This window comes from Lipotes vexillifer, unplaced genomic scaffold, assembly GCF_000442215.2.
Source record: "Lipotes vexillifer unplaced genomic scaffold, Lipotes_vexillifer_v1.1 scaffold558, whole genome shotgun sequence".
NCBI classification, from domain to species: domain Eukaryota; kingdom Metazoa; phylum Chordata; class Mammalia; order Artiodactyla; family Lipotidae; genus Lipotes; species Lipotes vexillifer.
The window spans coordinates 543965-554602 of record NW_006772769.1 but is presented as its reverse complement, the minus strand read 5'-3'; the positions used below and the strand labels follow the sequence as shown (position 1 = coordinate 554602).

At 46.2% G+C, this 10638-nt stretch overlaps 1 protein-coding gene and 1 pseudogene across 1 annotated transcript; both read left to right on the top strand.

Annotated features, from left to right (window-relative positions):
- The first annotated feature begins 2467 nt into the window (after positions 1-2467).
- Positions 2468-3036, top strand: LOC103079987 (ras-related protein Rap-1b-like; annotated as a pseudogene).
- A 4350-nt stretch (positions 3037-7386) lies between these two features.
- CMA1 (chymase 1) lies at positions 7387-10156 on the top strand. Its single transcript, XM_007447910.1, is given in 7 exon segments — positions 7387-7444; positions 8060-8210; positions 8953-9088; positions 9301-9490; positions 9493-9554; position 9596; positions 10014-10156. Coding segments are annotated over 7 exon segments (741 nt in total).
- The last annotated feature ends 482 nt before the right edge of the window (positions 10157-10638 follow it).

Here is a 10638-nt window from a genome sequence, read left to right as displayed (position 1 = left end):
TCCCTGGTGGCACAGTGGTTAAGAATCCACCTGCCAATGCAGGGGACACGGGTTCTATCCCTGGTCCAGAAGACCCCACATGCCATGGAGCAACTAAGCCCATGTGCCACAACTACTGAGCCTGCACTCTAGAGCCCACAAGCCACAACAGCTGAACCCATGCACCGCAACTACTGAGCCCACGTGCCGCAACTACTGAGCCCGCATGCTGCAACTACAAAAGCCCGTGTGCTGCAACTACTGAAGCCCGCACGCTTAGAGCCTGTGCTCCGCGACAAGAGAAGCCACCGCAATGAGAAACCCGTGCACTGCAACCAAGAGTAGCCCCCGCTCGGCGCAACTAGAGAAAGCCCGCGTCCAGCAACAAAGACCCAACACAGCCCCCCCCCCCGAAAAAAAAGAGTGCAAAGATTTTGAACTTTAAAATTAGATGAGCCTGGGGCTTCCCTGGTGGCGCAGTGGTTGAGAGTCCGCCTGCCGATGCAGGGGACATGGGTTTGTGCCCCGGTCCGGGAAGATCCCACATGCCGTGGAGTGGCTGGGGCCATGAACCATGGCCGCTGAGCCTGCGCGTCCGGAGCCTGTGCTCTGCAACGGGAGAGGCCACAACAGTGAGAGGCCCGCGTACCGCAAAAAAAAACTTAGATGAGCCTGTGTTTGAATCCATGCTCTCCCATTTTCTGACTTTGTGCCTCTTTAAGCCCAGTTTCCTCATCTGAGGAACAGTGGCAACAGTGAACTATGGCAAGAAATTTTTTATTTTTAAATCATCATGACTTCTTTTGGTATACAGTGCTATGAATTTTAACACACATATAGATTCATGTAACCGCCAGCAATATTGAAATACTCAACAGTCTCATCACCTCCCCAAACTCCCTCATGCTATTCTTTTATAGTCACATCTCCCTACACTCAACCCTTGTGTAAAAGAACTTCAGGGTGAGGATGGAGAAAGGAAGTAATAGAAGGAAGGAGAGAGAGGGAGAGTAAAAGAGGAAGAAAGAAAGGAAGAGGGGGAAACAGATTCAGAGAGAGATTTCCCTAGCGGTAATTCACAGTAATATACAATTGAGATACAAGGTTATGTATACATCTCTCCCTGACCACCCACCACACTTCCTCCAGATGCCAACCCATTCATTTTCTCTTTTCTCTGAACAACCTGGCTTTGGTCCCCAGGAAAAGAAGCATTAACGCTGTCCGTGGTCCTGATTTCCTCCCTCTACCCTTCCCCAAATGTGGTTAGACAGAGCTCTACTGAAAAAAATCCCTAAATGACACCTGGAGGGTTGGTCCAACCCTCTGACTGTGGAAAATGTACACTATCTGTCTCATTCGTCTCACATAACTTGCCCCTTCACACTTTCCCAACTGCCTTACCAAAATCATATCTGCAGCCGGACAGCATTTGCCATTCTAGAAACAAAAGAGTATCCTTGCAACCAAGAATGTAGGATGTGGAGAAATGACTAGACAAAGGAGACATCCTTATAAGGCCTCAACAGAGTACAACAATCCCAGTAGAAGGAGAATAACAGGCCATTCTAGGACCATCTAGAAGACAAGTCTCTCCCAATCCAGGAACTATTCCCTGATAGTTTGACCCGCGAAAAGCAGGGGTGTAGACTGTGACAAGCAGCACTGAACCTGAAAGTGCTGACTCTACCACTGGCAACAACCATAGATTTTAAAAAATCATGTGGATTCCTGGATTGGAAGTAACAGTTGTTGCCTCACCAGTCTCCCCTACAGCCCATGCAAAAAAGATCAGATCATCATAGCTACAGTGTTAATTTTGAGATGCAGAAGGTGATGGCCCATGAAGTGGGCCTGTCTGACTGATGGTGCAAACATTGAGTGGTAGCATCACAGAGTCTATAGGAGAAACTGTCCAGGTAAAAGATCTTTGCCCAAACTCATGAGAAGGGACAACCTCCGACTTTCCCTCCTCAAATAAGAGCCTATTGCAGGAATGGTGAATGGAAAAGAGAAATATCAGAAAGAAACTCCAAAAAAGCATGATTTGGGGGTTTCTTGCTGAAGAGGCTGGGACAGAAATAAGGACACACAACCATGATATATCTTCCTCCCGATCCAAAACCTGGGGTCATCTCAGAGGACCTCTCTATTCATCATTCTCCTGGATACTCTGTCTACTTTTAAAAAAAAACATGCAGAGTGCAGGAATTCTAAAAGGAACTAGTGTGTTAGGGGTTAAAACAAGAATATAGTACAACAGGCGCACCCCGAGGCTGAACGTTTGATGTCAAGGCTACACCGCCAAACCTCGCCCAGAGTCAGGCGTGTAAGTCAGCCGGAGCGGCGCCAGCGGGTAGTGGCAGGACCGCCGTGGGGCTGGTAGCAGCGACCCAGAGGGAGCACGAGGCGATGCTGGCTGCGGGGACCCGGTGACAGTGTGAGAGGTACTAGATTTTACAAGTTTGCACCATGTGTGAGTATAAAGCTAGTCGTTCTTGGCTCAGGAGGAGTTGGAAAATCTGCTCTGACTGTACAATTTGTTCAAGGAATTTTTGTTGAAAAATATGATCCTACGGTAGAAGATTCTTATAGAAAGCAAGTTGAGGTAGATGCACAACAGTGTATGCTTGAAACCTTGGATACTGCAGGAACGGAACCATTTACAGCAATGAGGGATTGCAAAACGGACAAGGCTTTGCATTAGTTTATTCCGTCACAGCACAGTCCACATTTAATGATTTACAAGATCTGAGAGAACAGATTCTTCGAGTTAAAGACACTGATGATGTTCCAATGATTCTGGTTGGTAATAAGTGTGACTTGGAAGATGAAAGAGTTGTAGGAAAGGAACAAGGTCAAAATTTAGCAAGACAATGAAACAACTGTGCATTCTTAGAATCCTCTGCAAAATCAAAAATAAATGTTAATGAGATCTTTTATGACCTAGTGCAGCAAATTAACAGAAAAACTCCAGTGCCTGGGAAGGCCCGCAAAAAGTCGTCATGTGAGCTGCTTTACTATACTAAATGCATTGTAGCTCTGAGCCAGGTCTGAAGAACTGTTGCTCAATTCAACAGTGCCAGCATTCCAACTTTGTTAAACCTACCAACATCTTAAATGGACTTTCCGTGGTGGCACCCTTTAAAAGGCGGATGAAAGCTACTACATCGGTTTGCACATTCTAATCACTTTCCAGTATCACAAGAGAGATTTTTACTTATATAATAGTCCTAGAGTATGCAGCTGATAAAACCAGAGGCTACAATCCAATATTACTGCTAAGAGACATTTTTCATCCACCAATGTTGTACATGTATGAAAATGGTGTACTGTATACTTTAACACACTGCATACTTTGTACTGGATAGTACAATAATATAAATCCTAAAAGTACCACTATTTTAGCATAATAAAAGAAAGTCCAAAGGGGGAAAAAAAAGAATATCGTAAAACGAATCAGCTTATACCCTTGCAAATTACTTTACAGATGTTGAATGTAAGCTGTTAAATTTAGACTTTAAATTTAGGAAAACATACTCATTTGGAAACATCAACTACAGAAGCATATAGAGCTTATTGTAAGGGTAAGCACAGAGTGAGCTCCAGTCCGCTTCAGGAAAATGCGGCCCATGTGCTGTTCCGGCTCCACTGCACTGCTGTCTCAATCTAATGCAAGGTGGCACAAGCCCCTGCCAATTTTCCTTTATGCGTTGTATTTCTAAAAAGAGACTTCAACATATATGAAATTTTATAGGTGTTAAATCCCTACATGGCAAACTAGGGGTAAAACCACTTTTAAGACATGTGCTCAATTGAAAAAGACAAGCCATTACTCAAAGAACAAGGTTAAGAAACAACCTGGCAGCCTGAAGTTGAATGAATAGAAACAAGATGCTGTGCAAAACATACCATAACTGAAGTCAGTAAATCTGACTAACCTGGAAGGTGTTTAGGGGAATTCAAATGAAGTATAATATTTATTCTTTACACAAATAAATATATAGCCTCATTGAGGAAATATGCATCATATATGCATCAAACGGTTATATGGCAGCACAAGGTATGACACCATTAAAAGAACAAACCAGCATTTATTAAGGACCAACCATGTGGCATTTTATATTTAGCACCACATTTAATTCTCAAAAAAAAAAACCTGCTTCATATCATTCTTCGCATTTTACAGATGCAGTAACTAAGGCTGAGAACCTAAGGAACTCTCCTAAGGTCAATAGATCATTAAGTGGTAGAAGCAAGATTCAAGCTCACCCCGTCTAACTACAAAGCCAGCCTCATGACTTAAATGTCAAAGGGAATAACAGCACAGATAATAAATGTTTCAGGAATTCAGAGAAGGGATGATCCCTCTGCATTTAGTAGCTGAAGAATCACTGCTGTAATTAAAATGCCATTGCTTTTACATCAAGTCCACTCTTTCCTTTCCACTAAGTGTGAATCTTAAACAAGACTCCATCCAACCTCTACTTGAATATCTCCATCAATGGGGAAATTACCTCCCCTGACCACACATTCATATTGTAACAGTTCATTATTAGTAAAGTCTCCCTTCTATAGAGTCAATATCTGCTTCCTAAGATGTTGTAGAACTGGATTTGGAGCCTACCTAGCCAGAAACAATGCCCCAACTCCACCACAGGACTGTTGGCTTGACCCAGGCATTGTAGGAAACACCAGACAACTGAACCATAACTAATTCTTCCCCCCAAGCCAGACTTTCTACCACTCACCCTCACTCAAAAAGTTAATCCCACACGATGTCTCCTCCCTCATGTTACCCCCTCCTAAATCAAATTTTATACCCACTCATCTGATTGGCAGAGTCTCAGTCACATGATTGGGCCCTAGATGCAAAAGAATCTGAGGAAGGAGGTTGTGGATTCTGCCTTAGGAAGGCAAGAATCATAACTGGGAATTCCTCTAATACAGGAAAGGTGCTCAAAAGACACTAAGGATCCACCACGTACATGGTAAATGTCCACTACAATCCATCATTGGCTGCCCAACATGAATGTGCACTATTTTTTCATACCTAATCCTCCTAAAAACAAAAAGTCTCCCATTGAACATAATTTTCATTATCTTTGGTACAAAGGAAAATGAGGCTTAACTCTCCTTAGAGCTGAAATGACCCAGTCTCATAAGTTACCACTTTCAACTCCAAGTTCAGGATCTCTAGGTGATAGCCATTCCACCTCTAACTTAGTCACACTCCCAAACTGACATCCCTAAACCATAGACTAAATGTAAAGTTCACCCCCAACAACCCACATATAAAATAGCAGAAGGATGACAGAGGAGAGAGAAAAAGGAAACCCCTTAAAGTATGCAAAAACAACCAGGACAGAGCAGGAAGAAGATACAGGCGAATAGTGCAGACTTCATTTCTGAAGCTGTATCTTTTCCATTCCCTTGCCCTCAGCCAGTGCAGGTGAAACCAAACTTGAGTATAGGTGGACCTGAACATTAATGATGCTATGAAGCTATCTGACTAGCCCTGGACTACCTACCTCTCAATTTCTAATTGCATGAGTGAAAAACAGGAACCCTTCATTTGTTTACACCTCCGCTTTTTGGTCTATGGGGTGCATGGCCACAGAACAGAACTTTTCCACAACCAGATTCTCCTCTGTTCTGCTGATGCCAGAGTAATATTGACAGCTTTAGCAAATAAGAATACAGGACCCACAATTAAAGTCGAATATTAGAGAGACAACAGTTTATTTTATTATAAGTATGTCCCATTCAGTATTGGGACATACGTGTACTGAAAAATGATTTCTTGTTCATCTGAAATATAAATTCAACTGGCACTCTTTATTTTATCTGGCAACTCTAGAGAGTGAAAGAATTGGTGCAGAGACTCCTCAGACATTGGGAATATGTGTAAATGTTGTACTCTAGAGATGGTCAGAGCTGAGGGCAACAGAGCACCCAGCCAGTATATACTAAGGAATGGATCACCTCAGTCACAAGCCCAAGATGAGACCAAGGGCATGATAGAATGATTTGGGGAAAGTATTTATCCCCTGTGCTTCCCCATCTCTGAACTAAATACCCTACAAATTTCCAAGAGAAATGACACTCCACCAAGTTATCCCACTCTTCCCTGGACTCGCTGCTTCTCGAAGTCTGGGGAAAACAACAGATGTGCTTGAAACCCAGTTATGAGAGCTACGAGTTGTGTGATATGGATCATGTTAATGTGTCTGACTCTCAATTCTACATTTGTAAAGTGACAGTAATGGTAATTCCCAAGGTTGTGGTGGGAAAAAAAAAGAGTCAAACCTCAGATACTGACATCTGTGTACATCCTATTTCAATAAAACAAGCTTGATTCCTAATGTGAGAGTAGGAAACCCCAGCACCCCAGGAGCAAACCATCCTCCTATATCGACATTCCCACTAGCAGGACTCTATTTCTCTATTTGTCTTTGGTGGTAGAACAGAAAGGGCCCTTCATTTGAAATGAGGAAAGTCTGATTCTGAACCGTAAGCCCTGATAGACAGATTCATAAAATTGAGATAATACTACCTACTTCACAGGGTTGTTATGAAAATAATAATATATTTAAGATTCTGACAATGAATGATATGCATACTCTCTCAAGAAATGCTAATTCCAGTCCCCTTTGCTCTTGTGATAAGGTATGTAAAGTTCAGTCATAGGGTTTGACCACTTCCCGCATTTAATCTTCTTGGATTATTCTCTTCTCCCAGTGAAGTTTTGATTTGGAGGAAGAGAGAGATCCACATCAATATTTTTTCAAATTGCAGGTAATCATCCTTTAAGTGGCGTGCAGCTTATGTTTTACTATGGAGTGGAATAAAATGGAATGGAATGGAGTGGAAACTAATGGAGAGCATTGCACATAAAGATAAATACTGTTTCCTGAAACTCTTGATTCATTCACATGTGTGTAAGTTTATGTTCATGTACTCACACATAAATATAGTATATGCATTGGGTCGTTCTGCAAAATGCATTTCCTACTGTAGGTCACGGCCATAAAAGCGCATGTGCTTTCTGAACGTGCAGTGTAAAGACCTTCCCCCACCCATGTCTCTGATGGGACTTTAATGAGCTTCCCTACCTGGGAAAGACATAATCCTTCCATCTCCCACCACAGATGAGGCACCAGCTCGAGAGCTCATCCCTGAAGCCAAGACTCAGGAGTTCAGGACTCAACCTTGTCTCCAGCAAAACAGAGGGCATCTCTGGGGAAACTTCTGATTAGAAAGATAACCAGCTCAGAATGAGAGAAGAAAAAGTGACCATGCAGTTCCTGTGGTTACCAGCCCTGCCCTGCCTTCACTTGCTGGGAGTTATAAACCCAAGACTGGAAAATAGAAGAGGCACCTGTCCTGGACAGCCTCTCTGAGAAGATGCATCATCTTCCTCTCCCCCTGCTGCTCTTCCTCCTCTGCTCCAGAGCTGAAGCTGGTGAGTGCTGGGTCATTCCATCTGGAAGCTGCAGCATCAAGACCAAATAAGATTTTAGTCTGAAAGTAGCTGACTCTTAAACAGAACCCCAGATCTCTCCCCAAGAGCCCAGAGTGAAGTTTCCACTGGGGTTGTGGCCACCCATTCTCTGCAGCCTGTGGTAGTTCCCAGGAACAAGGAACCCCACTTTGGTCGGGGGAAAGCCCAGAGCAGGCAGGATGAAGAGGGTGTCTCCTCTTTATGTAACGTGTGACACTGTGCTTAAAGTCCTGTGTTGGCTTCGCCTTCTGGCCTTGTAATTTGGCCGATCTGTGAGCACTCATGGGATATGGAGACGGTTGAGACAGGAACCTGGAGAGCTTGTCCTGCACGGTGACAGAGGAGAGTCGAGCAGGTGCAGAATGGGAGTGGGGGAAATCCGAGGTGAAACACGACGGCATGGCATCTGAGGCCGAGCTGGCTGCTGTGCCGGGAGGAAGAAGAGCAGGTGCCAGAGCCACCAGAGAGGGAGGGTGGGCAGATCACAGGAGGAGGATGCATTCGAAAGAAGCCTCTCCCGACTTTAACCCAGCTTGTGCATTCTCTGTGTTCAAGCCCTGGGGTTCTCTGTTCCAGGGGACATCATCGGGGGCACAGAGAGCAAGCCACACTCCCGCCCCTACATGGCCCACCTGGAACTTGTCACTCCCCAGGGCATGCTGGTGGCTTGTGGTGCTTTCCTGGTAAGAAGGCACTTTGTCCTGACGGCTGCTCACTGTGCAGGAAAGTGAGACAACAGGGTCCTGTTTATCTCCGAATGGGAGGTAAACAGCCAGAGGGGCAACCAGGGACACCCCCTGGGGGGCCTGAGGGGGAGCTCCTGGGTCTGGGTCTCTTTGAGGAGAGGCAAGACTTGGGCTTAAGGAAATCGGTCTCATAACTGAATAGCTCCCCTGACACTCAGTCACTGTGAGCTCAGCCCTCCTCAAAGGAAAGGAGACCCCATCCCAGCACCCCTCTTCTAAAAGTAGCTCCCTCTCCCCGACCCCAGCACATGAGATATGGACTCACTCTTCAGGGTCCCACCCAGTTCTCTGGGCCACTTCCTCTATGTCCTTTTCAGGAACACTGGCCTTCAGTTCCCAGGGACCTGAACCCATCCTTTCCATGGGAGACAGAGAACAGCGTCCACCTGAGACACCAGCACTTCCCCCTTCCCTCTGACACCTCTGGCTCCAAAGGGCTGGCCCTGATTAGGAAATGCCAATCCTGTCCCCTGGGTCCTCCACGGCCCGCTCAGTCCCCAGCAAGTCCCAAGGGTCTTGGAAATTGTCTCTGTTCCCTGGGAAAGCTCTTCCCTGAGTAAAACCTGAGCCCCTCCAATACCACAGGTGGCCCAGATAAAGGGGGCTGGGAAGAAACCATTGACCCTGGGAGAGACTCTGCCCCCTTTTCTCAGAATGGGCATATATCTCAGGAGAAAATCACACTGTCACTGTTTTACCTTGTCCTTCTTCTCCCTCACAAAGGTCTATAATGGTCACCCTTGGAGCCCATAACATAAAAAAGAAAGAAGACACATGGCAGAAGCTTGAAGTCGTAAAACAGTTCCCTCACCCAAAATACAATGACTCTATTGTTCGCCATGACATCATGTTACTGAAGGTGGAAATTCCTCTTCCCCTTCTCCACTTCCTGTTCTCCAGGGCTTCTCCTTGAAGTCCCATTGCCCTGACCTTTCCCCAACCTGCCTCTGCCCCTCAACTCCCCCCTTGGAAGTGGCTGTAACATGAAGCAAGTCGCCCTATCCCTCCCTGATTGCCTCCAGTTGCCCCCAAGCCCATTTCTAGCTCTGACAGCCCTCGTTTCCTTCATAGCTGAAGGGGAAAGCTAACCTGACCCTGGCCGTGGGGACACTCCCCCTTCCACCCCAATTCAACTCCATCCCACCCGGGAGAATGTGCCGGGGGGCTGGCTGGGGAAGAACAAATGTTCAGGAGCCGGGCTCCAACACTCCGCAAGAGGTGAAGCTGAGACTCATGGAGCGCCAGGCCTGCAGACACTTCACTACTTTGACCACAGTCTCCCACTGTGCATGGGCAATCCCCAGAAGACAAAACCTGCATTTAAGGTGATCCTCAGACTAGAGTCTTCTCCACAATCACTGTTCAGGGTCCGGACATCTCCTGGAAGGAGATGGAGTCAGAAGAGTGTCAGCCAGTGGCAAAGTTTGAGATCATAGGACTGAGGAGCTGGAACTGTCCCTGGGCTGATCATCCTCCCGCGGCCCCTCTGACTACCCCTCCCAGGCTGCTACACAGGGTCATGGGGTGCCAGGAAGGAAAGCAAGAAGCAGCACCAGACAGAGACAGAGAACCTCATGAGGAACCAGGGTTCTCGCCGCTGATGCTATTGGGTTGGCCAAAAAGTTCGTTCGGGCTTTTCCATAAGATGTTATGGAAAAATCTGAACGAACTTTTTGGCTAACCCAACAGGTATGACCAACTCAGAGTTGGTCCATGGGGAGGAGTGGGTGGTTCCCTGGCTCACCTTTCCTCTCTCTCTCTTCCTTTCCCTCTCTGTCCCACAGGGAGACTAGGGGGCCCTCTTCCCTGTGCTGGGGTGGCCCAGGGCATTGTCTCCTATGGACAGTCGGATGCAAAGCCCCCAGCCATCTTCACCTGGATCTCCCATTACTGGCCCTGGATCAATAAGGTCCTGAAAGAGAACTAACCTGGAACCTGGGCCAGCCTGAAGGGAAATCTGGAACTGGACCTGAGCAGGTTCTCTGTGCCACTCACTCTGGATCTGCCTCTGGTTCCTGCTCAAGTCCCACCACACCCCTAAGCCTCAGGAAGGCTCCTCCAGATCACAGAATTCCCAATAAATCCCCGCTTCCAGACCTGAGTGTGTGTCTCCTCCCTCTGCTTCTCTCTCCTCCCAGCGTCAGGCATTCCGTAAGCCTTGAAAGGGGTGGGTGTGTGATGTGTGTATGAGAGAGACAGAGACAGAGAGGAAACGGCAAAGAAAAATAGGGAAAGGAAGAAGAGAAAGGGATTCCCTGGAGAGGCAGGACCCATATTTCCAACATAAAGAAGAAACTACACCAGATCCTTCCCTGCCTTCATCGTCAACTCAACACCAACTCTGATTTATCTTTAGGGATATTCAGAATCACTAAGAACATTTTTTTTTTTTTTTTTTTTTCCGGCGCC